Source organism: Aotus nancymaae, unplaced genomic scaffold (assembly GCF_030222135.1).
Source record: "Aotus nancymaae isolate 86718 unplaced genomic scaffold, 86718_ANA_hifiasm-v0.15.2.pri h1tg000028l, whole genome shotgun sequence".
Taxonomy (NCBI): domain Eukaryota; kingdom Metazoa; phylum Chordata; class Mammalia; order Primates; family Aotidae; genus Aotus; species Aotus nancymaae.
The window spans coordinates 7,651,519-7,679,296 of record NW_026988441.1 but is presented as its reverse complement, the minus strand read 5'-3'; the positions used below and the strand labels follow the sequence as shown (position 1 = coordinate 7,679,296).

General features: G+C 55.8%; 1 protein-coding gene across 1 annotated transcript; it reads right to left on the bottom strand.

Annotated features, from left to right (window-relative positions):
* On the bottom strand, positions 1 to 27,778 carry NAPA (NSF attachment protein alpha). Its single transcript, XM_012446605.2, has 11 exons — positions 27,559 to 27,778; positions 16,186 to 16,265; positions 13,772 to 13,888; positions 8,405 to 8,451; positions 6,320 to 6,397; positions 6,022 to 6,077; positions 5,866 to 5,950; positions 4,953 to 5,057; positions 3,786 to 3,854; positions 2,940 to 2,990; positions 1 to 740 (listed from the first exon to the last, which is right to left on the bottom strand). Exons 1-11 carry the CDS (start codon positions 27,654 to 27,656, stop codon positions 639 to 641), a joined length of 888 nt encoding a protein of 295 aa, XP_012302028.1. The 5' UTR covers positions 27,657 to 27,778; the 3' UTR covers positions 1 to 638.

The window sequence follows — 27,778 nt, the reverse complement described above, 5'->3', positions numbered from 1 at the left end:
TCATGCAAAAGTGTTGTTTTTTATTTTCCTTCTCGGGCCAGCTGCAGCTTCCAACCAACAAAACCTCAAAGCATTAGGGAGGCGGCCGGCGTGGGGCTGGGGTTGGGGACAACCCCCTAAGCTCCAGGGCCTGGGGTCTGACCTGAGAGGTCGGGCTGCAGGAGGTTGGGGAGGCTCCTGGGGGCGGAGGAAGAGGAGCCTCTCCCTAGCAGAGACAGCAAGTCTGAGGCTCCATGTGCTCAGGGCTTGGCTGGGGGACAGAAGTGCGAGACAGAACCCAGCCTCACGACTCAGCTGGTCAGGAGACGGGGCCGGATGCTGACCCCAAACCCCCGGCAGCACCCCTAGCAAATAGGTCTATATCAAAGATTCTGTACAGCTGGTTTTTGGGGTGAAGGGCACCTTTGGGGGCTTAAATAAATGGACAGGGGGTGAGGGATGTAGCAAGAAGAGAGGGTGACTGTCTGGCCAGCAGCCTGGGCCTCTGGCGCCCCGCATGCTGATCCCCACTGCCGCCTGCCCACTGTGGCCCGCGGGACTCCCCGGGTGGGAAGGGAGGGAAGCTCTCCAGCAAGCCTCGGCCCCACCTCTCTCTGAGCAGATGGGACAGGAAGCCGGGCGCCGGGGCTGGGTGAGGCTTAGCGCAGGTCCTCCTCGTCGCCCTGGATGGTCTTCTTGATGCGCAGCAGCATGGTGGTGAGCCACTGGTCCAGCCGGGAGATGGAGTCGTACTCCTTCACCTGCGGGCACACCTGCTGACGGACCGGCCGTGCCCCTCCCTGTCCCCAACCCTGCAGCCCAAGGGCCCGTGTCCCAACATTTTTAAGATCTGTCCCTGTCACCCCTGGTCTCTGAGGAGCAGCGGGAAGGCTCAAGGCCCCACCTCAGCCAGGGCAGCTCCCTCTGGTCTTTACTACACTGGGCACAAGGTTTCCCTTGGGGGAGAAAGATGTTTTTAGCTTATAAAAATAAAGGTCTACAGAAATAAAAAGTAAAATCTAAATAAATTAATTAATTTAAAAAATAAAATAAATAAAGGTCTAGGCTGGGCACGGTGGCTCAAGCCTGTAATCCCAGCACTTTGGGAGGCCGAGGCAGGCGGATCACGAGGTCAGTAGTTCGAAACCATCCTGGCCAACATGGTGAAACCCTGTCTGTACTAAAAATACAAAAATTAGCTGGGTGTGGTGGCGGGCGCCAGTAATCCCAGCTACTCGGGAGGCTGAGGCAGGAGAATCTCGGGAGGTAGCGGTTGCAGTGAGCTGAGATTGCGCCACTGCACGCCAGCCTGACGACAGAGTAAGACTCCATCTCAAAAAAAAAAAAATCCAGCATCTTCATTGAATGGGTGGGGAAACTGAGGCCTGGAGATACGGAAAATGCTACTCTCGAGTGCCATGGGGCACAGGGGAGAGAAGCCACGGCCTGAGGGCCTCCCTCCCTGAGCTCCTGGCTGGGTTGCCACCCCATGTCTGGGGCAGGAGGAAATGGACGGCCTCTGCTAGCTGTCCTCAGTTAGGGGCTCATATTCCCAAGGGACACCTGGGGAGAAATGCTTGGCATGTGCCATTAGAGGAGTGAATCAGGACCAGACAGCACTGAGCCCGGGAGCGGCTCTGCCAGGCAGAGGGAAGCTGGCGCCTCTCCCACGTCCTCAGCTCCACTTTCCCCCTCACCCCTTCCCTCCCCGTCTGTGCCTCCTGGGCACCCAAAGCACCCGCTGTGAGAGTTTCTCGCACTCGCCTGGGGAACTCAAGGAACCCTGGTCTTGAGGGGCAGACAGACGTGGCTCTGAACCCCGACTCTGCCCCTGAGGGGCCACGGCCGAGCCTCCTGACCTCCCCAACCTCAGTGCCATCATCTATAAAATGGGGAGAACACGGTCTTCCCACTGCCCAAGATGCCGAAAGGAAAGAAGGCCAAGGGGAAGAAGGTGGCTCCGGCCCCTGCTGTCGTGAAGAAGCAGGAGGCCAAGAAAGTGGCGAATCCCGTGTTGGAGAAAAGGTCGAAGAATTTTGGCACTGGACAGGACATCCAACCAAAAAGAGACCTCACCCGCTTTATGAAATGGCCCTGCTGTATCAGGTTGCAGCGGCAGAGAGCCATCCTTTATAAGCGGCTGAAAGTGCCTCCTGCCATTAACCAGTTCACCCAGGCCCTGGACCGCCAAACAGCTATTGAGCTGCGAAAGCTGGCCCAGAAGTGTAGGCCAGAAACACAGCAAGAAAAGAAGCAGAGGCTGTTGGCCCGGGCTGAGAAGAAAGCTGCTGACAAAGGGGATGTCCCCACTAAGAGACCACCTGTCCTTCGAGCAGGAGTTAACACCATCACTGCCTTGGTGGAGAACAAGAAGGCTCAGCTGGTGGTGATTGCCCATGACACAGATCCCATCGAGCTGGCTGTCTTCTTGCCTGCCCCGTGTCGGAAAATGGGAGTCCCTTACTGCATTATCAAGGGGAAGGCAAGACTGGGACGTCTAGTCCACAGGAAGACCTGCACCACTGTCGCATTCACCCAGGTTCATGCGGAAGACAAAGGCACTTTGGCTAAGCTGGTGGAAGCTATCAGGACAAATTACAGTGAGAGATATGAGATCCGCGGGGAAGCAACGTCCTGGGTCCCAAGTCTGTGGCTCGCATTGCCAAGCCTCGAAAAAGCAAAGGCTAAAGAACTTGAAACTGAATGGGGTGAAATGTACACTGTAGAGTTTTCTGGAAATAAAAATAATTTGAACGATAAAAAAAAAATGGGGAGAACACTCCCTACACCTCTTGGGGCTACTTGTGAGGTTTCTGGGGTGACTGGAGAAAGAAATTCACAGTGGGCTGTGGGCTACATAAAAATGGGTGATTTTCAGGGGACGGCATGTCTGAGAAGGGTAGCTTCCCTAAGGGACCCATCCCCGTGAAGGGGCCTGGCCCCCCACACTGGTCACTCACGGACTCGGTGTAGCTGTCCACATTCTGCTCCTCGTGGGCCTCTAGCAATTTCTGTAAGCAAATGGCAGAGAGGGGTCAGGGGCCCAGGCTGACCTGAGGTCTGGCCTGGATTAGATCAAAGCACACACTATCTGTATGCCAGGCCTGGGGCTAGTGCTTCCTGAGGACTCTGAGAGGGTCGGTCGGTGCGGGTGTGGGTACAGGTGCGTTGGGTAGGGATGTGTTGCAATCCTGCTGCCCTACTCATCAGAAATGGCTAGCTCTTGGGGCAACCTTACCGACACGGAGTATCACACACGGGGGGTGTGTGTGTGTGTGTGGTATATATGTGGTGGAGGGGTGTGTGTGTGTGTGGTGTGTGGTGGGGTGTTTGGTTGTGTGTGTGGATATGTGTGGTATGTGCATAGTGTATGTGGCATGTTTGGTATGTGTATGGTGCGTGTTTGGTGTGTTTAGTATGTGTGGTGTGTGTGGTGCGTGTTTGGTGTGTGTGTGGTGTGTTTGGTGTGTGGTGGGTGTGGTGTGTGGTGCATGTTTGGCGTGTGTATGGTGTGTGTGGTGTTTGGTGTGGTGTGTGTGTTGTGGGGGTGTGTTTGGTGTGTGTGTAGTGTGTGTGGGGGGTGTATGTCATGTGTGGTGTGTGTCCACCCAGCCCATCCCAAGCTCTAGCACTCCCCAAGTTGTACTTTCTTCATCTGGAAAATGGAGACTCAACTGGCCAAAGAAAACAAAACAAAGACACGCTCTGAGAACCACTGGACAAGCCTTGGTGATTGTCCCATGTGGAGCCCTGGCCATCCGCATCTGGGGTTTGGGAAGCGGGAGGTCGGAGCGCCCAGCACTTACTTTCATCAACTTGCATTCCCGGGAATCAGAGAAAGCTGGGAACAGCTCCTCATACTTCTGGACAGCCAGCTGGACAGCAGGGAGGGAGGAGGATGAGTCAGTAACGAGAGGGCCCTCAGAGCTGCTGGCCTGGCATCCGAGAGGACCTGGGGATGGCTGGTGATACTGAGTCAGCGCTCCACGCCCCTCCCCCAGCCTCAGGTGTCACCTGGCTCTGTGCCTGTCAGTACCTCCCCGGAGCTGAGCTCAGCACCAGCCTGGCTGCAGAGACAGGTGGGTGGAGGGGGAAGGTTCCCCAGGCAGGTACCCACTGCCTCCTCCTACCTGGCTCAGCTGGGGCAGTGGGCAAATGAGCACATCCTCCATGCCAGGCCTGGAGCTGGTGCTTCCTGAGAACTCTGAGGGTCAAATAATGGTGAGCCCCCTTTTGAAAGGGAGGAAACAGATCCAGAGGGGCAGTAACGTGCCCAGGGCATGGTAAGACATGGGGTGGAGATGTGAACCTGGTCTGGCAAAGCCCAGGCTGGTGCCCACAGCAGAGCAGGGCTCAGGGCTGTGAGGCAGGGGCTGGGCAGCCAGGGGGACCAGGAAATCCTGGGCTCTGTGCTCCTTCCAGGCAACGGTGGGAAAACTCCAGCCAAGCAAAGTCTAGTGCCAACCCTCCGGCTCCTTCCCACTGGCCATGCCCCCCCACCCACTGCCCTCTCTGGCCCCTCTTTTGCCAAGCACCCTGAAAATAGGTGGGCATGTGAGCTCCAGTTAAAGTCATGACAGCGGCAGTCACGAAGCTCTGGAACGTTGGGCTGCAGGTCCCTAGGCATGTGGCCTCAAACTCTCGTCCCAGCCGCAGCATCTTCACCCATAAAATGAGGTGACAATGGTGCTGACTTTATGTGGTGCAGTGAGGATTCAAACAGTGGACCCATGAAGGAAAGAGCACTAAGCGAGGCAGGAGCTGGACCCGCAAGAGCCTCCAGGACCAGCAGGCAGGTGACACCAGTACAGAAACTCAGCGGTGAGAACCACACTCCTCCTCCAAAGGCCGGCTGGCAGGGGCCAGGCGTGAGGGAGGAGCACACCCCCTCTTGGGGGGGGCCAGGAGACCTGGCCTGGTGATAGGCACATGGGGGCCTGGCACGGTGGCCCGGCTGGCGTGGGGCGCACTACCTTGGCGTTGAGCATGTCGATGCAGAAGTGGCAGAGGGCCGCCTTGAAGAAGTAGTCTTTGGCGCTGTACTTGAGGAGGGGGCTGTCCATGGCGTTGGTCCCCACCTGTAGCCACGGGGAAGTAGCACTGTGAGCTCAGGGCAAGCAGCCAGAGGGCCAGGGCCACTGCCAGGCACCGGGAGGCCAGCTGGGAGCTGGGTCCGTGTCCTGGGGTGAGGGCCTGTTAATTCAGGACCCTAATGGCAGGGAGCCAGGAACCAGCTTAGGGAGGTCAGTGGCCAGTGCGTGAGCAGCCAAGATCACGGCATGATGGTGGCTGAGACTAGCCAGGTGTCCGTGGGCCTCCCAAGAGCCTGAGACAGTGGGGAGGAGGCGGTCTGGCTGTCAGGACCAACGGGAGGCTGGCACAACGGTGGGCAGAGGGGTGGCAGGCGGCGGGAACATGAGAGGCGGTGCCCGCCCCTCTCTCCCCCGGGGCCAGCTGCTTGCCTGTTTCTCGGCCATCACCCAGGGCTCCGTGCACACTGCGAGGAGCCCATGTGACACTCCCTCCCGCTCACTGTGGATGAGGACCGTTGTGTCATGGGGTGGAATGCCCACAGCCACCCCAGGCCCCTTGGCAGTTCTTCCCGTTCCCTCCTTGACTCTGGTTTCTTGGCCAGCCTCACTCTGGATCCCTCCAGGAAGCTCTGCAAGGGGTGTGGGAGGGGCACAGCCAGGGAGAGGGTGCCGGCACGGCATAGGGTCATAGGTGGAGAACATTCAGCCAGGCTGAGGATGGTGTTGGGGAGATCAGGAGAGGCAGAGGGTGAGCCGGGGGAGGGATGGTTCCAGAACAAGGTGCTGGTGCTTAGGAGGAGGCACAGGTCCTGAGAGCGGGCAGGGTCGCCACCTGTTCCCCACCTGTCCCCACCTGTTCGTAGATGTCAATGGCCTTCTGATACTGCTCCAGCTGCGCGGCGTAGCCAGCCACCTTCAGCAGACACTTGTTGGCTGAGCTGTGTGGGGAGGAGGAGTGAGGGAAGTGGTGGCGGTCCCTGCGGGGCGGGGCAGGCAGGAAGGGGGCTACCTGTTGGACTCCTCGCCTTTGTAGTAGTCTGCAGACTGCTCGTAGTGGGCGATGGCCTGGGGAGACATGGGGATGGGTTTCAGAGCTGGGCAGCGGTGGGAGAGGAGGCCTCCTCGTGCAGCTTCCACACTCTCCGCCCTGCCCGCCTGGGACACAGCCAGACCCCTTTACCTGACCTCTGCTGGTCCCCTACCCACTCTTCTCGGCACTCAGACACCAGAGGACTCCCCTAGTGGGAAGAAGAGAGAGCCACTCTGGTCCTGGCTGCCAGCCCAGGCAGGGCCCTGCTGCCACTCACCTTCTCGATGTCCACCAGCTCCGTCTCATAGATCTCAGCAATGGAGATGTGGTGCTTGGCCGCAATCGTGAATCGGCCCTGGAGGGAACACAGGAAGGGGCTGCCTGTGCCTCCTGAGCTCCTGCATGCCTGGCCCTGCACCCCTGCTGACCCACAACCCTTCAGGTTCCCACCCCTCAGCCACGCCTGCGAGGAGGTATGAACAAGACACCAAGAGGTGGGGAACACAGGGGTGAGAAGGGAGGGCCCCAGCACTCGAGGCCTGGCTGTGCGTGCTGGGCTGAGCAGGTGACCTTGGGCAAGCCACTCCAGGGCCTCAGCCTAATTCTACCCCATCCACAGGGGCACAGATGGTGCAACACCAGAGAGGATGTGAGCACAAGCACTTGGCCGAGGCCCTGGCCCTGAGGAAGCATCTGATAGAGAGGCAGAAGGACCAGCCCAGAATCACTTGGCAAAAAGCTCTGGAGAAACCAGGATGGGAGGGAGGGCTTGAGACCCCTGCCCAAAAGCACCAGCTCTGCCCCCAGGCCAACAGCCACCTGTCAGCCTCCTCCATGTACACCCAGAGCTCCCCAGGGAGGCCTCAGGTTCCAGCCTATGCACCTTCCATCCGCCTCTGTCCAGCATCCAGGCACCCGCCCGGCTGGCCCAATGCCACCCGCTGGTGCAGAGGAAAGGGCAAGGCCCTGGGCTCAGCCAGACCTAGTTTTGGGTCTCAGTGACTCCTGCTTGTAGCCCCGTGTCCCTAGGCAAGTCATGTCACTAGTCTGAGCCCCCTCTTCCGATATGGAACGGGGCTGTGGATTAACCACCCCGCAGTGTCGGGCCTAAGAAATGGCAGCTGCTATTACTGTTCTAGTCACAGCCATCCCTGCAGCACTGCCCTGAACACAAGCGCATGGGGCTCAAGCCCCTGCCTGGGGTTGGAGGGCTGAGACAGATGCGGCAAGTGGAGAGGCAAAAAGGAAGGAGCCAGCCGGGTGCGGTGGCTCACGCCTGTAATCCCAGGATTTTGGGAGTCTGAGGTGGGTGGATCACTTGAGGTTAGAAGCTTGAGACCATCCTGGCCAACATGGGGAAACTCCATCTCTACTAAAAATACAACATTAACCGGGTGTGGTGGCACATGCCTGTGATCCCAGCTACTCAGGAGGCTGAGGCACGAGAATCGCTTGAACCCCAGAGGTGGAGGTTGCCGTGAGTGGAGATCACATCACTGCACTCCAGCATGGATGACACAGAGACCATCCTCTGTCTCAGAAAAACAAAAAACAAAAAACAAAAAAAAGGGAAAGCACTGAGAGAAGCCCCGGCCTGGGTGGGCCTTCACCCTGGCTCCGCCCGGCAGCTGCCCCTCTGGTCTGCATCTGTCATTGGCAACGCCCCCTGGGGCAGGGCAGGTGCTGAGTCTCCTGTGGGCTCTGCCCACCCCTCTGGCCTGCTGCAAGATGCTAATCAAATGCGACACTTGTGGGAAGGCTGGGGGGAAAGTGCTGGACACACGCTCTACAGCAACCTAACTTCTTTTTTTGTTTTGAGACAAAACGCCCATGCTGGAGTGCAGTGGTGTGATCACAGCTCACTGCAGCCTTAACTTCCTGGGCTCAAGTGATTTTCCTGCCTCAACTTCCCAAGAACTAGGACTACAGTTCATGTCACTACACCGGCTAATTTTTTGTAGAGACGAGGTCTTGCTATGTTGCCCTGGCTGGTCTCGAACTCTTGTGCCCAAAAGATCCTCCCACCTCAGCCTCCCAAAGTGCTAGGATTACAGGCCTGAGCCACCATGCCCAGCTCAATAACCTAAGTTCTATGAATGAAAACCATGACTGCCTGTGGAGGGCTGAAGGCGAGGTGTGTGGAGGGAGGGGCCATCAGGCTGGTGGGAGCTGGGTGAAGACCCAGCCGGCCCAGGCCAGCCCAGGTGACCCAATGCCCCCAGCTCCCACTTCCCCTGCCCCAACTGGTTTTGGCCACAGAATAAGAACAGTACTGGGGGTGCTGAAGGTGAGGATACAGGCTGGGGCAATGCAGCGAGACCTCCGGGGCGGGGGAGCATCAGGACAAGCAAGCAGCCCTTACCATGTCTGTGTAGATCTCGATCGCTCGCATCAAACAGTTAATGGCCTCTGGAGAGAGAAAGGGAGGTGGGAGGAGAAATGAGAAAGTGAAGTCGTTTCAGCAGAAGCCGAGGAGAGCAGGAGGACGCAGGCGTGCCTGGCTGCCGGCAGAGAGATCAATAGGCACTCAGAGCTGCCAGGGCTGCCGCACACTCTCAAGGGGCTGGAAGGAAGGGACGGAATCCCTGAGCCCAGCAAACCTGGTGAGAGCTGACTCTGCAGACTGTGACTTGCTGGGCACACGCAATCGGGGGAGCCCTTCTCCCCTCATTCTGCCACGATGCTTTCAGCTTCCCAGGACCCCAGGGACAGGGCACAGGAGTGCTGGACTGGGCTGATGGCCAGACTCTCACAGGTGTTTTAAGCCAGACCTTCTAAGGCCCTGCTATTGAAGAACTGAGCTGCTGGCAAAGGGGAAGGGGGCATGGGAGGTGGCCAAGCCCAATATCTGAGGTGGTCCTGGAGGCAGCAGGGATGCCTAGGTTCTCCCTGGGCTCTGCCAGCATCACTGCAGGACCTTGAGCAGCTTCTGTCCCTGCACCAGGAGGAGCTGGACCTCTGGCATGAGGAGGCTGGATGCCGTGAGCACCGAGACCCGGGTGCACTCTCCCCGCCCCTCTTCCTCATATCTTGGCAGTTGGGAGCCCTCTGCTCTCTGTCCCTTTAACCTGGCCCTGCCACCCACCAGCTCCTCAAAGGTTTTGCCAAAAAGCCTGAACACACCAGGATGGCACTGAGGAAGAACTGGGCTTTGTTGTACTATCTCTTGCAAGATTTTAAATTTGGGAAAGGCTTTTTTTTTTTGACAAGTTATTTGAAGGAGGGAGAAAAGCATGAGTAGGAGGCATTTTCTAGCTGGCAGAAATGAGCTCTCAGGGGGTATTTTTTAAAAGCCCCATCTTAGTGCATCTCAGGAGGACAGGGGTATTGCAGGGAGGGAGGCCTGGGGTGGGAGAAGGAATGGCAGGGAGCCTTGGCAGGCCACAGGGCATGCATGGGCTCTGAGCTGCAGCCTGAGTATCTGAAAGTTCCTGGTCACCATGGGGGCCTCCATGTCACCCAGGCCATGTTCGCCTGGGATGAAGGTGCTTCCAAGAACCCACAGACCTGGGCTCACAGTCTAGATGGGACTCCAACCCCCTCTCTGTGAGGAGGCATCTGAACAAAGGCTCTTAGCCTCAGGCCTGTGGCTGGGCTTTCAGGAGTCCAGCTCCTACTTCCGACATACCAACATTGGGGCCCAAAAGCGCTCCTCTGGGTGCCCCAGAGGTCTGGAGATTCTGTCCAACTCAGAAAGACCCGTGGGGATCCGAAAGGGATGGAAAGAAGGTACACCACTCAGTCCAGGTTCCGGACCTGACAGACAGAGCCTGTGGCCGCAGAAAGAGGAAAACAAGGCGAAAAGGGGGCAAAAAGGGGGCAGAGGAGAGAACACAGCCTACACCTGGCAGTCCGAAGACACACACATCCTGTCACGGGTGGGCCCAGAAGCAACAGCTGAGCCGAGCCAGAGGAGAGCAGCAGCTGGAGTGAGGTGAGCAGCCCGGCCCGCCCTGCCCTGCCCCACCTAGCTGCAGACTCCACCTGGCGCCCTTGGGCTGCTCGCTGGTTCCCTGTCCTGGGCAGAACACCCAGGACACCAACCTGGCCCCCTGCGGGCTGAGGCGGCAAAGGCTGCTCTCACTCCGCAGTGAGACCCACAGCTGCCACCTGGGCCTGCTGGCGGTGGCTCTGGAGAGCCCACTGTCAGCATGGTTCAGCCCTTGCAGTAGCAGCAGGGAGACAGTTTATCCCCAGCGGCGGCAACATGGACTCGCAGGGCTGAGTCCCCTCCACGCCTGGAAAGTGGCAGTCCGCCAGAGACACCCGGGCCAGCTGGCTCCTGGACGAGCTGCTGACACTCACGACTGCTGCTCTTATCTCAGGTGGCCAGGCCTCGGGCACCCCGAGAGGCAGAGCAACACCCAGCTCTGTGGCCCGGCCCTCCTCCACCCACCCACAGAGGGCTGGAAAGGAGCTGGGCACAATCCAGCCCAAGTGGGGGAGCTGCAGCCCAGGCCAGCCCCATCCCCACAGTCACTCCACCAGCGATGCCCAGCTTGACTTCTGCCTCTCTCAAGTACCCCTTGGTCACACCTGGCTGTCTCCTCCTCAGTAAAATGGGGGCAAATCACAGAATTGCACAAAGAAATCAAATGGGTTAAAAGATGCCAAGCATCTGGCACACAGTAGGCACCCAGTAAATAGCAGCTAGGGAGGAAGTGGGGGACAAGTAGGGGCCGGGCCCCTTCCCTGCCCCAGGTAAACACACTGGCCCCAGCCCCGGCTATCAGGCAGACCCCGGAAGAGGCCTCCCTGGCCCGAGTCTGCCCTGAGCAGCAGTGGTGGTTGGGTAATTGAGGAACCAATGACACATATGGGCATCACCCTTCCCTACCCAGAGTCACCAAGGAGGCAGCAGGCCACCTCTCTGCAGAAGGAGAGGATGACAGAAGCCCAGCTGGGCCTCAGGAACACTCCAGCTGCCACTTGAGCAGGGGGTCCTTCTGGAGGGACTCCTGGAAGAAGCCCTGGAGGAAGTGCTGACCCCGGACAGAGGCCTTCGAGGCTGCTGAGGAGACCAGTGATAAGGAGGGCCCCAGGAGCCAGTCACCTGCTTGGGGAAGCCAAGCACGGCTCCAAATAGGGCCTCCAGCACTGCCTCACAATGCACCCGACCAAGGGCAGAGACCGTGGGGGCCCAGGGTAGGGAGAGGTCCCTGGACTGATGAAAGCCAAGGGTGTCCTGACTGGCAGTTTATCACACTCCAAGTGCCGTGCTACGCATGACTGCGTCACCTCACAGTAGTCTCTGCATTAACAGATGAGGAAACAGAGGCCCAAAAGACTGACTTGCCCAAGACCACAGGGGAGGCAGGTCCTCCCAGACCACCCACCTCCTGTGCTGCTGAGCCACGCACAGCTGCTACATGACATTCTCTGTGAGGCTTTTTTTTTTTTTTTGAGACAATATCTCACTATGTTGTCCCGGCTGGTCTTGAACTCCTGGATTCCTGTCTCAGCCTCCCAAAGCACTGAAACTCTAGGCATAAGCCACGTGCCTGGCCTTCTGTGAGGCCTGAGTGGCCTCAGACACAAAGCAGCTGCTGCCCTTGATGCCAATGTGCCCCTTGCCCCACTGGGAGCCTTGGCTGGGGCACGCATCTTTAGGCTACAGCTCTGGATGTTGTGCTAACACCGCTCCCTGCTCAGCACCACGCCCCCAGGGCTCCGGACATGGCAACTGCTCTCAGCTCTACCCAGGGGAGGTTCTCCTGTCAGAACTGCCCCCTTTCTTCCCTGAGAGCTCTCCCCCAGCCAAGCCCGCCTGCTCCTCGCCTCAGCTCTGCACGAGTTGGCCTCTGTGCCCCGGATGCGGCATCATCTTTACACTTTCCTACCCGCTGGAGTCCTTGGCCACACTCTGAGCTTCCTAAGGCCAGAGAAGGGCCACACCCAGACTACCGGCCCACACCCTGAAGAGAGAGCTAGAAAAGCTCAGATCAAATGCAGGGGAGGGACCTCACCACATCCCACTGGCAGGCAGGGCCTGCTGCAGGAAGGGAGGGACCTGCTGAAAGAGCAAAGGCGCTCACTGTTCCGCAGCCTGGTGCTCAGCGCTGCCCCAGAGCAAGTCCTTCCAGTCACTCCAGATGGGGCAGCAGCTGAACGTCACAGATGCTAAGACAGCGCCTCTAGGTCAGCCAGTTTCCTGGGGAGCAGAAGGAAAGGCTTGGCAGGGCAGCTTAATGGAAGACATGGAGACTCCCTGGGTGAGTCAAGCTTAAAACCAACCCAGGGTCTCCCTGGGTCATCACTGCATCACCCATACGGTCCGCTGTGGCCCAGTGCTGCCAGCCAGGTCAGCTCCACGGCCCACCCAGTTACAAGGCTGCTCCTCGGCCTCTTGCCAGGCCTCAGCCCCACCGTGTGACCACTGAGGCCAATGTGTGAGATGCCCAGCTGGTGGGGAACCACTGGCCAGTCTAAGGACAGAGAAGAGCTACTGGTCAACACACAAATCCATCCTTGTCTGGAAACTCACATCCCAGATCACGACAAAGGGGTATGCACACAGTTCCCAAACACAGCGTGTGAACCAGGGCTCACTGATCCATGGAGAAAACTCCCTGCACTGCTGTAAACCCATATTCTCTTGGAAAGGATAGGCCTTTATTCCAAGATTACACAGCTCCTTTTCATTATTATTATGATTATCAGCATTATTTGAGAGACGGGGTCTCACTGTGTTGCCCAGGCTGGAGTGCAGTGGCTATTCACAGGCGTGATCCTATTACTGATCAGCACAGGAGTTTTGACCTGCTCTGTTTCCGACCTGGGATGGTTGACCCCTCCTCCTTAGGCAACCTGGTGGTTCCCCGCTCCAGGAAGGTCACCATATTGATGCTGAAATTAGTGTGGACACCCGAACTGCACAGCACACTACAGCCCAGAACTCCTGGGCTCAAGCAATCCTCCCACTTCAGCCTCCCGAGTAGCTGGGACTACAGGCATGAGCCACCATGCCCGGCACTTTTGATTATTTTTAAAGATTCGTATATTTTCCATTCCCCTGAGAGGACAGTGACCGTAGACAGTCATTTTTACAAACTGCCTGTGCCTGCTAATTAGCAACCTGTACCTGACACCAAGATTTTAAAAATAAATTAAAATTCCCGCCCCAGGCAATCACTGGGCTGTGTTTCCTCTTCAGGAGGTGCCCTGGGGGACAAACACTGTTTTCTCACCATGAGTCAGCCCCAAACTGGGCTTCTGTCCCTAACACGCTCTCATTTTAAGTAACTTGTTCTCTGGCAATGACATCTCGGGCTCTGTTCTCTCTACTTCTTCCCCAGGATGTAGGGAAGCCAGGTTGGGCTAATTTCCGCTCCTTTTTCAGCAACGACTCCTACCTGGCTGGTCTCAGAACTCCCCCTGCTCCCTTCTGCATGTTAATTCTGACAACAGAACAGATTTTCCTCTCCCCGGCAGGCGGTGGGTCTGCAATGGAACTCCCACTCCCAAATGCTCAGGGCTTGCGGAGGGGTAATCAGCTGCACCGACACATTAGATAGGGAGGCGGAGACTTAAGCAGCACAGGAATGCCAACCGGAAGGAAGGGAGCCAGTCCTGAAGTCAACGCTCGCTCCGCCTCAGGTGCGTCTCTGCCAGCCTATCACATGTCGGCCACTGGAAAAAACCAGAGCCACCAGGAAACCCGAGGACCCGATGCAGGGTGCTATGATGGCACTCGGGGCAGCCAGCCCATGTGGCCCGCAGAGGCCCTCACCTTGGGGGTCAGCTTTCTTGAACGCGTTGCCGGCATCCACAAAGCAGGTGGCTGCGTCGTGCTTGCTCTGGAGCTGTAGGTGCAGCTGCGCGGCCTGGCAGAAGGCATTTCCAGCAGCTGGAACAGAAGAGAAGGGTGGTCCCGGCCTCAGTGGGGCTCCACAATTTATGAGGCCACAGAGACACTGCCCTGGGAGGTGGGTTGGGCTCTTGGGAATGCAGAAAGAGCCCCCAAGAGATGACAAGGGTGACTTGAGCGAGCCCTTACTGAGGCCTAGACCTCAGGTCTGCTGGCTCCTGAGCTGAGGCTCCTGGTGGCCCACCTGACAGTCTCTGAGGGCACCAGGTGCCTTGAGGGAAGCCCCTCAGCCCCAGGGTGAGACCAGCTAAAATGCCATGTCCCTAAACTCAGCTATGCCAGCATTTCCAGGGCCACCACTTCTAAAGCTCCAAAGCGCAGACAGAGCTGAGCCAGAAAGGAGATTCTGTAGCCTCCTGCACCTCCCAGCCTCGGCCGTCCGCCCAGGGGCGCCTCGAAGCACAGGGCCCAGAAGCACCACTAGAAGGCAAAGTGCAGGGGCTGAATCATGGGGTGGGCTGGGGAGGGGTGTTTTGGGAAGCAAGGGGCAACTGAGATTCAACCACATAACACATTCCCATCTACTCCCCTTTCCGAGTCCTGCTTCTTTCTCCACAGCTCCCCAAAGCTCTTCCTGTCGAATTCTCCCAACTCCTTTGCCTCTGTTCACATTCTGTTCCCTTCACTGCAGATCCCCATGGACGAGGTACTTGTGCGAATTGTAAGGCTCATGGAGTTGGAGGCGGACAATACAGAGCTGGCTCCCTCCAGGAGCTGCATGTCCAGAAAGGGAAACAGGATGTGGACACCCAGAATGAGTGCATGCAGACCAGTGTCCATGGGCGGAGGGCAGAAGAGACCACGCCTGGAGCTTCGTGTGTCCTGTGCTCCTCTGCACACGGTCAGCATCCGTGGGTCCCAAGCCACTCTGCCCTCACACTTCCTAAATTGACGTTTGGGAGGCAACAGCATCTCTCCTCCTCCTTGTGAAGCTCCGACCACCCCCAGCTCGGTTCTGAGGCTTCTCCCCTTCATTCTCCTCCAGCTGAATCTGAGTCAGAGGTTCTGAGGTGGAAGAGGACCAGGAGGTCTCACCCCATCCTCTTAAGTTTCAAGTGGCAGAAAAAACAAAGCCTTCCATGTTTTCACTATGATTTCATTATTACTTTTACAAACTCCAAATCTGAGTATAAAATTTCAGAAAAAGGGGATAGTATCGGGGGAATTGCCCAGGGCTTTTCTTTGAAGAGTAGGGCGGCAGAGGTAACAAATTTTAAGGGAAAAGCAACACCTATGTCATTAAAAAATAAGCATTTCTTCTCTAGAGGAATTTTCTTAGTTTGAAAGCATAAAAATACACAGAACATTTGGCTTTATCCACAATGTATTCTGTGAAAACTCAGGAAAAACTCTTTGAATTTTTGGGAAACCAAAAACATTCTCAAAAACGATGAGCATCAGTTTCATCGTGCACCTCTGCGCACTGCCTCCATGGTCCCGCCATTAGACTCCCTTTCCGCCGTGGTCAGGAAGTTCCTCCCTGCGTTCTAACACTGGGTCTCCTGCTGTATTTCCTTAATTCAATCTTGGTGACATGAAAGACGTATTATGAAATGTGCCTCCAGTGGGCTCAATGCACTGGCTTGTTGGACTTCTTGGGCGTGCAGGGAGCCCCAAACAGATCCCCAGCCTCTCTGAGCCCAAAGGGCTCCTCCCACCCCTCTCCTCCGTGAAGCTCTCTTGCCTCACTGGGGCAGGCCAAACACTCAGGCTGTGCAGTCAGAGCCTTGGTTTCTGAATCCTGGTTCTGTCACTTACTAGTCCTGGCACCCTGGACGAGAGACTAAGACAAGCCTCAGTTTCCAAATCTGTAAAATAGCGATATTAACAGACTGACCCTTAGGGTCAGAATGCAATTAAGTGATGAGCACTTAGTATTCAGTAAACAGTAGCCATGATTCATGTTGTTATTGGAAGCACTTGAACCTTTCCTGTAGCCTAGAATTCAGATACTGATGGAGGCACTAAGAAAGTTACCAGGAAGCCTGAGGTTCTGAATTTAGGGAGGACTCTGTCTATGAGCTCATCAATCCACATGGGTTTATCTAGGTCTAACAATCTATTTATTCCCATCCTCTCTGTCCTTTCTTCAAGGCCCCGTGACCCCGAGTATAAAGTAACCCAGCAGGCACAAAACAGCTAGAGAGCAGGCCCGCGGCTTCTCATGCCGGAGACAGCGTAACAGAGAAGCGGCCCTGAAGGGCAGGCCTTTGGGAGTGGAAGCAGAGGGAAGAGGAGAGCCCCTCGCAGGAGCTCTAGCGGAGGAGATCACATACCACTCCAGTTTTTGGCCATTTTGAACATGTTTGCTGCTCTGGCGTAGATTTCACATGCTTCCTCTATTTTGGATGAGCCTCTGGGGAAAAAGGAAAGAAAAAAAGGAGACAATCTAGTCTGGTATCCAGGAGAAAGCAAGAAATCTGCTCCAGTGCCAGTAGAGACGTGCCCCGACCTCTCACCCTTCCCCTGTGAGGGCCCCAACCCTCAGGTGTCTGTGGCCCCCACCCCTGCATACAATGGCACACTCAATTCAGGCACACTGACTCCCTCCAGGAGGAATACTGGGTACTCACTGGAGGGTGTGGAGCAGAGTTCCTGACCCCACCACAAGCCCAGCCTCTGACAGCATCCTCTACTTCCTGCCTGGGATGCTGGGGGCCCACTGGGTCCCTGGTGCTCTACAAATCCCCTTTCCCCGGGAGACTGCAAAGCATTCTGGGGGATTAGCCCAGTTAAAGACATCGTGTTGCTTCCACAGAGAGAGCCTCAATCCCATGCCTTGCGCTCTATGGCTGTACAATGAAGACTCTGCAGCCCTAGAGTGTGTCATTACCAATTCAGGACTGGGCATGTATATGATACACCCATACATATAAATTTTCTATCTACTATTTTAAAATGTAGATGGGAAATGTTCCCATAGAAAATGTTCCCATTTGTGTTTTTTTTAAAAAAAAGAGGGTGGGCTGGGTGCGGTGGCTCATGGCTCCTGTAATCCCAACACTTTGGGAGGCTAAGGTGGGCGGATCGCTGGAGCTCACGAGTTGGAGACCAGCCTGGGCAACACAGTAAAACCCCATCTCTACAAAAAATACAAAAAATTAGCAAGGTGTGATGGCGTACGCCTGTAGTCCCAGCTACTGGAGAGGCTGAGGTGGGAGGATCACTTGAGCCGGGGAGGTGGAGGTTGCTGTGAGCCAAGATTGCACCTCTGCACTCCAGCCTGGATGACAGAGCCAGACCTTGCCTCAAAAAAAAAAAAAATAGGGTGAGAAGAATAGAAACATACATGTTTATATAAACACAGGATATTTCTGGGCAAATACATAAAAACCTAGTAACAGCATTTTTCTTTAAGGTGGAGCCTGGAGAAGGAGGGCCAGCTGTGGGAGGCAGCCTTATTCACTGGGCATTCCGAGTTTGTAGTGCATTTTTTTCCCATTTGCATATCTTATCAATTTTTTTAAAATATATATATACACACACACATATTTTTAAATATTAGGATTTATATTTGGCCCTGTGGTCCAGCAATGAATTACATTTCTAGCAATCTATCCTAAAAAACGAATCAGAAAAGTTACAAGCAAGCCGGGCACAGCGGCTCATGCCTATAATCCCAGCAGTTTGGGAGGCCGAGGCGGGTGGATCACAAGGTCAAGAGATCGAGACCATCCTGGTCAACATGGTGAAACCCCGTCTCTACTAAAAATACAAAAAATTAGCTGGGCATGGTGGCGTGTGCCTGTAATCCCAGCTACTCAGGAGGCTGAGGCAGGAGAATTGCCTGAACCCAGGAGGCGGAGGTTGTGGTGAACCGAGATCGCGCCATTGCACTCCGGCCTGGGTAACAAGAGCGAAACTCAGTCTCAAAAAAAAAAAAAAAAAAAGTTACAAGCATGTTCAGCATAGCATTACTTAAAACAACAAAGCCCCCAAAAAACTTACTGTCCAACAGTAAGGATGTACTGGAGCTAGACAGGAATTTTAAAACATAAAGGACACCGTTTGGGCAGCTTCATCTTGGCTTCTCAACCTCCATATGTACATAATGAACCTCCTCCTGACTTGGGGGACCTCATTAGTACCTCAAACCCGTAAGTCCCACTGCCTCCTTCTGCCCTTAACAATACAACCAGGCTTAGCCCACAAGGTCTGTGGTCTCTGTAACTGCTCAAACTCTCATCATCCACATGATCAGCAAAATAAAATCCACACACTCAGGAGTCCTACCAAATGGATTTCAGAGTCTCTCTTCACTCATATAAGTAGTGTTTAGCCTATTTTTTAGGGAAGAGAAAAGGGAGGGGTTGGCATTTTCCAGTGAAAAGCTACACAAATCGTCCTCACCATCCGTCCCACATCCCGTGTCAACTGGCCCAACATTATACCTGGAAACTCGTCCACACCAACCACAGCTGTGGAGGGCGCAAAGGTAGTTTTGGGAGCTGGGATGTGAGCATTCCTTCCCTCTGCACTGCAGGTTCAGTGTGTCCAACCTGCCCATCCCTTTGAACCACACGAAGTGCTCATTTTATCAGACCAGAGCCCCACAGCCACACTCACTGGGATTTGTTCAGTAGGTGTGGGTGGGGGCTGCAATTGAGATTTTTAACAATTGGGGTTTGGGGGCCCCTGGTAATTCAGCTGATCAGGTGAGTTTGAGAAGGAAAAACTGACTGAGACTGACCCCCTGGAAAGCAGCCACCAGTTACCAGTGGACAGGCCTGGCATTGTCAGCAAGTAAATGCCCATGGGGCGGGCGGGGGGGCTGGCTGGGATAGGGATGGGGACTCCAGAATCCACATCACACCAGGTAAGGTTCTGGCCTACCCTGTGCCTTCCAGGGCTGTGCTGTCCCCCACCCTCTGCTGTCCCCGGGAAGTGCCCTGAGCAATGTGTTCTTCCCGAACTCACCCTGCTGTACCCTGTCTTCCCCCACCCACCTCACTCCAGACAGAAGTTTGGAGTGACTCCTTTTTTTTTTTTGTAGATGGAGTTTCACTCTTGTCGCCCAGGCTGGAGTGCAGTGGCGCGATCTAGGCTCAGCGCAACCTCTGCCTCCCAGGTTCAAGGGATTCTCCTGCCTCAGTCTCCCAAGTAGCTGGGATTAATGGCATGTGCCACCTTGCCTGGCTAATTTTTGTATTACTAGTTAGAGATGGGGTTTCACCACGTTGGTCAGGCTGGTCTCCTACTCCTAACCTCAAGTGATCCACCCGCCGTGGCCTCTCAAAGGCTGGGATCACAGGCGTGAACCACTGCGCCCAGCCTGGAGTGACTTCTTTAGAACCCATTCCTGGCCTTGGAGATGTAAGAAACTTTCAAAAGCTTCTGGCAGAGAATCCTGAAGGGTCCTGTGGGGTCTGGCTGCAAAAAACCCTCAGGAGGACCTCTCCGGAATGTTCTCTTAAAGGGACATGCTCACAGACCTTAATCACAGGTCTACCCACCCTAGAGGTCCCCCAGCTCAGCCTTCCCTTTGTCAGTGTGGCTGAGTCCCATCCAGCTCCATGCACTCTGAAAAAGCTCAGACCCTGGAGGAGCAGAAATGACCCATGTCACTGAGCGGCCCACAGTGGGCGATCAGCAATGAGCAGAGTCAGCCCCAGCCGGGTTTATTTCAGCTCAGCAGGACAGAGCAGACACAGGACGGACACAAAGCCTTCCAGCTGCCCGGGCTGAAACTCTATGATCCCAGGCTAAGCATGGCCAACCCTGCACGGGGTCACTGATTCTAACCATGGGGTGGAAAGGCCAGAGGGATTAGCACCAGCTCAGGCCCCAGGCCAGCCCCTCCTTCCCCTGCACACCGTGGTGTTGCCCACTGCCATGGCCAGGGGATGATGGGAGATCTCCAGAGTCCCATCCTCTTCTTTTAGAAACGGGAGTGAAGTCCCCAAGGAGGAAAGTGACGTGCCTAGGTTCCAGTGGAAGATCCTGATGAAGGCATTCACATACACATTTATTCACCTGGGGAACAGGTATCCGACCATTTATTATGTGCCAGGAGATAACAGCAGTACATGAAAGGAAAAACTAGCTGGGCCTCCTCTCCTGAGAGCCTGGGCGGCAGTGCATGTGACAGCTGACTGTCCCTCCCCCACTGACCTCCCCCAAGCTGCCTCTGCTTCAGTCCTCCCATCCCACGGCTCTGAGCCGCTCCGGGAATAGAGGGAACTGGTTTGGGCTGCCTGATGCAGGGCTGTCTATAATTACTCACTCGGCTTTGCTCTCTCCCCCTCCTAGGCGGAGGAAGCAGTCTCAGGTCTCCCAAGCACAGTCACCGCCCTCAGCGACTGCCATATGGAAGGCTCGGCGCTGCCAGGAATGCACAGACACCCGGTGGGACCTGGGCCAGGGGGTTCTGCAGGGCAGAGTCTCAGTCCCCATCCTTCCTTCCTCCATCCACCAGGCACTGCTTGGCTGCCAGAAAAGCACCATGCCAACTCACCACCTGCAGCTCCCGAACGACCTCACCAGGCAGGGTGGACAAAGTCAGGCCCCATTTCAGGTCCTGGACTCATTCTATCCCTTTTGCCTCAATAGTAGACACAGCCACAGGCCTACAGCTTCCTCCTCAGCCTTAAGGCCCACTGCCCTGAGTCTCCCACCGGCACCCTCAGTGGGGACGGGGCCCTAGGGCCAGTCACATGGCTGTGTCTTCCCTTTGAGCCCACCTTCAGCACAGCTCTCAAGACCACGTGCCTTCATCATAGCTGGTGCGCAGGGCTCCCGGCCTCCCAGGCACTGTGCCAGGAGGATCCCAGCAGCTCCTCACAAGAGCCCTTTGGGTGCTGCCCCTGCTTTACAGGGGAGGAAGCTGGGGCTCAGAGAGGGTGGAAGGCTTGCCCAAGCCTAGCCGGCTGGGAAAGAGAACTAGGGCCCTGGGGATCCAGTCCTGCCCTTGCCTCTCACTCAGTGATCAGGAAGGCTTCCTTCCCCATGCCCAAGAGTCCTCAGGAAAACGAAGAGAGAGGACAAGGTGCCTGCTGCCCCCACCTCTGCTCTAGATTAAATGAGCCAGGGAGTCTGTGCTGCCCAGGCTTCCCTCATCTGACAAGCAGAGGCTGCTCTCTGCTGGAGCTGCGTGGAGCATCCTCTAGACAAAGGAGAATGAATAAGGCCAGCTCCCTACCCAGCCTGCCGGTAACACGCCAACAGGCAGAAGGAGTGTCAGAAAAAGTTAAGGCTGCCCACGGTACAGTGTCTACCCTGGCACAGGGAGCCAGAGGCCACCAGTCCTGCTAGTCCACCGACTGCATTGGAGCTGCTAGAAGCTTGGCATCCTGAAGGCACCGTCACCAGCATCACCTAGAAGCGCTAAACCACCCACTGCCTCCTGCTGCTCTGCAGTGGGCCTTGCCTGATGGAGCAGGGTATGAGTTCCTGCAGGGCAGGGCCTGGGCCGGCTCTGCTTTCCCATCTCCCCACAGTGCTGACACAGGCCCTAGGTAACAACGGTGAAAGGATAAAGAGTCGCAGGCTAACTGCCCAGCTCTGAAATCACCACAGGACCCTCTGTCACATGTCTGTCTGGGCAAGGACAAGGGGTAGAAAGAGAATGACTTTGGGGTGGAGAGACCTGGGCTGAAGTCCGTTTCAGGTACTTTGCCCAGTGTCCGACCTGGTGCTAGTCATCCCTGAGGCTTTTTTTTTTCTTAAGAGATGGAGGTCTCCCTGTGTTGCCTAGGCTGGTCTCAAACTCCTGGGCTCAAGCAGTCCTCCTGCCTCTGCCTCCCCAAGTGCTGAGATTCCACTCTTTTACCTATAAAATGGAAGCATGGCCACCATAGTGGCTCACACCTGTAATCCCAGAGCTTTGGGAGACCGAAGCAGGAGAGTTACTTTATCCCAAGAGTTTGAGACCAGCCTGGGCAACAGAGTGAGATCCCAGCTCTACTAAAAATTAGCCAGGCATGGTGGCATATGCCTACAGTCCCAGCTACTCAGGAGGCTGAGGTGGGAGGATCACTTGAGCCCAAGAAGGCGCCACTGCACTCCATCCAGCCTGGGCGACAGAGCAGTATCCTGTCTCTCAAAAATGAAAAATGAAATAAAATGGAGACAATGAACTTGAGCTGGGAGGAGTCTTTGTGAGGATTAGAGATGACGTACGCTCAATACTTGGCACAAAGTGCAGAATGAAAAAGGTGCTCAAATGGTTGTTATACACAGGAATAGAAATACACTCAAAGGGGTGCCTGCCACCCAGGAATGGGAATTCTAGAGTTGCTTGTGGTGGTAAAAATTAAATAAAACAAATGATGACAGTAGTCAGACAGGCCTGGCCTCAGGGCCAGCTCATCGCGTGCCAGTCTGTGTTTCCTCATCTGTAACTAGGGAGAAGACTCCACAGCTCCACTGCTGAAGCATGAGCAATCTCGAAGGCAGCACCCCACAGCGTGCCCAGCGGAGACCCAGCCACACTGTGGGCGCTCAGTAAATGAGAGCATCCCTTTCATCGGGCACCGCAGAGGGCGGAATCCAGGCATGCGTCCCTACTTCAGAATCACAGCATGGGCTTCATCTCCACCTCCAGATTAGCTAAGTGCTGCTCCTCCTTCGGCTTCTAGAGTCCTGGCCTCCCACTGCCCCACCTCTTACTCCACAATGCTCACAGTGCACATAGGCCCATGGCCCTTTGGGATGACAGGCTCAGAGCCAGGACCTCACTGGCCTCATGGCCTGGCAGGAGCCCTGTGTTTCTTATTTTCTTATATGGATGCCCTCCTATATGCCAATGGGATTACACTTCACCAAAGCCCAAGGGCTAATGTGCTTCCTTTTTCTTAAAAGGTGTTCTCAAAGACCCTTGTCTCTCAGTAGCCCCTTCCCAAAGAGGAGACAGAAATGTTTGCATGGCCAGGCAGCAAAGTCCCATCCATCAGGAAAGCCAGGGACCCTCCGATTCCCCAGGAACCTTGTGTGCCCTCAGGAAAGACTCCACTCTGAGACTGGGCAAGAGATGCCAAGTTTTCCATTGTGGATCTTGGCAGCTGGCAGGGCACTGTGATTCACCAGGGTGCCACTGGAAATGGCGCTAGGGTTTCCGCACGCCCTATGGAGGAAGGCGGTCTGGAGGGGTATCTGGAAGCTCATGCTCGCACCAGTCTCCGCCGAGACCCTGGCAGGCCCTATACAGGCAAGCTGGCAGTTGAAAACAGGAATTGCTTTGTCAAGATCTGACCTTTAGGAATGCAGTTTCTACACAGAACACCCTGCCACCTATTTCTCCAGCACTTCCAGCTCAACTTCCTATGACAATACCTAACAGTAAGGACGACAGTGAGCCGTTAGTGAGCATTAGCGGAGCCAGGCACCGTGCCTCACCACTTCCCACGCAGCGTCTCATTTATCCCTAGAACCACCTGAGGAAACAGAGATGACTACGCTCTTCACTTCACAGATGAAGAAACTCCCTCTACAAGTGTGTATCCAAGAGGAAAGAAGTTCTCATTTTGGTTGTTTTGGGGACAGTGGAGGTGGCCGGGAGACATCAGGGATAAGGAAAAGCCCCAGGGAACAGAGGTGCCATTCAGAACCTGCACGATCCCCAAAGGGCACAGCAGGCACTCTGGATTCACCAGGAGACACGCAGCAGGGAGGGGAACTGGTGTGCCCGGACTCAGCGTCTCCCTCTGCCGCTGGCTCACCGTGCTGGAGTTAGGAAGTCTCCATCTTTCTGCTTCCAGAGCAGAAGTTTGAGCGGCTCCCCCATCAGCAAGGGGAGGAACAGGAAAAGCTTTGAGCTTCTCCTAACTGGCTGGTGCTGTCGCCCTCAGTGGCTGCTGGTGCGTCAAAGCCCCCTAGCATCTGGCAGCCCAGAAATAATGAAGAGCAAGGGCAGTGTCTGAGCACCGAGGCAGGTGACAGCACTGACGCCCACTGCCTTGCGGCCCAGGTGAGGCTATTGGACTTGCCCTTTGACAGGACCAGAGGCCCCTCAATGTGGGGTGCTGTCATTGCTGGGGTGCCCAAAAGGGAAAAGAGAGGCACCAAGGACAAGCTGAACCCCAACACTCCCTTCTCCAGTCCCGGCAGCTACCAAGGACCTTGAATAAAGGTGGGTTATGAAATGTTGAACACAAGCAAACTCAGAGAGAAGGAGGTGCCTGAGTGAGTCCCACCCAGCCAGCAGATCCTCCCCAGCTGGCCTCTGGCTGTGCTCCCCGTTCCCAGGCACACAAGCTCTAGTCAGGCCAGCCTCCCATCCTCCCTGCCCTCTCCCCTCACCTCACTCACACCCCCATAGCATCAGGTCAGCTCTGCTTGGAGCTGGAAGGAACTGAAATGAACAACCAGTTCTTTCTTTCAAATATTTGGTGCAACTGCCATGGGGGAAACACTTAAGAGGGTGGCGGCTCTCCAACACACCTAGTTTGCCAACATCCTTCCTGAGTGTAGTGCCCAGAGATGGTCACGGACCTTCGGGAGAAACTACTGCGGTAGCACAGCAAAGGGGCTAAGTGAGAAGGCTCTGGAATCACACAGAACTGGGTTTGAATGCTGCCTCTCTCACTTACTGTGGGGCTGGGCAAATAAAGTCACTTCTCTTAAGCCCCCGATTTCTCTACCTTCACGGGGAATTTGTGCGGACTAAATCTATCCGATCCATCAGCAGGTAGAGCCTGGCCCAGGCTTGGGCCTGAGTCAGAGTGAGCACTTAATAACCAGCATCTGCTAGTATTACAGGCAGTGCAGCAGCCTCCTGCTGTCACTCTCCCCCACACCAGCTGCTGCAGTCCTTTCTAGAAGGCAAACAGGAACCCTCCAGGATGGGCCTCCCTTAGCCTCCTTGGGGCTCTGCAGTGCCTCCTCCAGGCCCAGCCCTTGCTCACAAGGCCTTCCTTGTCTGGCCTTACCTGCCGCTTCCACCTTTACGGTCTAATATGGAACTCCCTGTGTTCCGTCTTCCTAAGGCATGCTCAGTCACACTCCCTCCATACCAGAGAGCATCCCAGAACTCCTGTTCATCCCCCCAGGATTGGGCCCTCTCCCCCAGGAAGCCATTTCTGGTACCTCTGGATCTCGGTTCCCCGTGTTTCCAGGCAGAACCTCCCCTCACGCTAGACCTTGGCTGCACCATCCCTGCTGCCTAGAGCACCCTCCCCAGCCCCACTCCCTTAGCAAGTCCTGGGCGTTCCTTGGGGCCTAGCTCACTCCTCACCAGAAGCCTCCCCGCAGTTCACGCTGCTTCCTCTCAGCTCAGCCACTCGCATGAATGACATAATCGAGGCCTTCCTTACCGTCAGTAATTCTGCTTTACTAGTGTTCGGTGTTCATCTTGCCTTCCCAGGTAGCAAGTGCCCTGGGGCTGACTTAGCTGCTCCCTTCAAGCACACAGTCCAGTACCCACTAATCCCTGGGCCAAAGGGAACAGACACTCAGAGCCACCCAGGAAAACCATCACCAAAAACCCAGCTCATGGTCCCACCCCCAAACACAGCAGTTGAACTTCTCCCCTTGTGAAGAACATACACATACACCCCCTCTCTCTCCTCTCAGACTTTAAAAGAAAACATTTTTCACCTAATCAATACAGTCCATCAGTCCTGGATGTTTCCCCACACCAGGCAATTCCCAGTCATGTTCTTCAAGTTCTTTTGCTAAACATTATCCAACCTCAAACAAGGGGCGAGGCCCAGAGCCTTTTCCTGCTCTTTCCTCTCTTGGAAAGATCCCTCCACTTCGTGTCTTACCAGCCTCTGCCAGGCTCCTACCACAGTCTCTTCAGATCCCCGGGCCCTCCTCCCAAACCCCCTTCTCCAGCCTTCTGCAGATGCTCCCAGTCCGACCACCTTCCCCAGGCTCTGCTTCTGAGTGGCTACCACACACCATTCTCTCTACAAGCCCATTAGCCCTTTCCCAAGCCTCCTCTCTCAGTTCCCACAGCCTCTCGACCCTTTCAGGATCCCCCATCAGCACAGATCTCACTCCCCACCCCTCACCCCCTGCCAAACCCTCCCCAGCTCCCTTCTATGTCCTCTGCCCAGAGCTTCATGCACCTCTCCACCCTATTAAGTCCTCCTGGATCTCTTTTGTATTTTATTTCAGCTCCTCTCAGCAAACTCATGCTTCTCAGTCTCTCCCTCTTCTGACCCCTCCCAGACCTCTCCTCTCACACTAACTTTGAACCCCCTCATCCTTCTGCACGCTCCAAACCTGTTCCTTCTGGAAAGTCACATTAACAACAGCTAACACGTTCAGAGACGTTAACTCCATGCCAGGCTCAATCCTAATACAGCAAATCACAGGTAGGTTTGGTTTGCGATCTCCTTTAATGGGGAGAGTAAACAGTCTGCCCAAGGTCATGAAGTGGCAGAGCCACATTTCAGACCTGGGCTCTTGACACTCCTAAGCCACTAGAATTTCTCAGAGGATGGCTCTGTCGCTTTTAGGAGCTAATGTGAGTTTTATGCCATGCCATATGCATTAGTTCTGTCTCCCAAGCCTCTTCCCATCCGTCTTCCCACCATGTCCCTGTCATCATCATCACCATTACTCGAGGATCATACAGCAGGCCTCTGATCCCCCGTTTTGGTTCTTTCTGTCCCTCTGTCTCGCCCTGTTACCCCTCCATCTCCTTGGCCAAGCCACCACCATGCGTTCCCTCACCCAGGAGTCTTTAGCCTCAACCCAGGCCTCCTCAGTCTTTTTGTTTTTCTTTGACATGGAGTCAGTCTTGTTCTGTCGCGCAGGCTGGAGTGCAATGGTGAGATCTCGGTTCACTGCAACCTCTGCCGTCTGGGTTCAAGTGATTCTCCTGCATCGGCCTCCCGAGTAGCTGGGATTATAAGCACCAGCCACCAGGCCCAGCTAGTTTTTGTATTTTTAGTAGAGACGGGGTTTCACCACGTTGGCCAGGCTGGTCTCCAACTCCTGACCTCAGTGATTTGCCTACCTCGGCTTCCCAAAGTGCTGGGACCTCCTCACTCTTGGCTCTATCATGCGGGTTCCCTGGCTCAGCCGTCTTTAGTTACTGCTAACCTGGGCCAGACTCAATCTAGCCACCCCACACACACACTTCAGACGCGTTTCACCACTCCTAGGATCACCAAATCCCCGAGCCCCTCCTCCTGGTGTCAGCCTCCTTCAGACATCACCCTCACTGCCCAGGGCCCCCCGCAAATCCACTGTCCCGGGGACTGGAAAGGTCAGTCCCTCGGGCAGGGCGTCCTGAGTCCCAGGACCCATCATGCCGCCTGAGAGCCTTCAGACAGATGCCTCTAGAGCTCCGAAAGGCCTCCGAACCTGGCTGCTCTCCCGGATTCCCTCCGTCCCCCCAGGCCAGTCCCCTCCAAGGCTTCAGGACGTATTCCCTCCGTCCAGGTTCTCCCTCGGCCCACTGGCCTGTCTTCGGCCTGAGTCCCCTTCCTCGCCTCAAGACAGTGTCGCCTTGGCCCGTGTGTCCTCAGCCCATGTCCCTTCCGCCACGTCAGACCGTCTCTCTTCAAACCGTGTTGCCCCGGCCCGAGCCCTTGGCCCTCAGTCTGTGTCCCCTCTGCCGCCTCAGACCGTATCACCTCATTCCAGGTTCCTCTCCGTCCCCTAGGCCCGAGCCCTGCGTGCCTAACCCGCCACCTCCGGCCGTGACTCCTTCGTTCTCTCAGCCTAGGTCCCGGCCGACCCTTCAGCCCGGTTCTCACCCAAAGAGGCCGGAGAAGAAGGACTGCGAGTTCTTCACTTTGCGCTCCGCCTCGGCCAACAGCGCCATCGCCTCCGCTTCCTTCCCGGAATTGTCCATGGCGACGACAGAGGGACTCAGCAAGGCGCCCAACCCTGACCCTGGGAGGACTCAGCCGCGGCCGGGCCGCGGAAAACAGGTCGGGAAACTCGACCGGCTGCGTTGACGTCGCACCGGTGCGC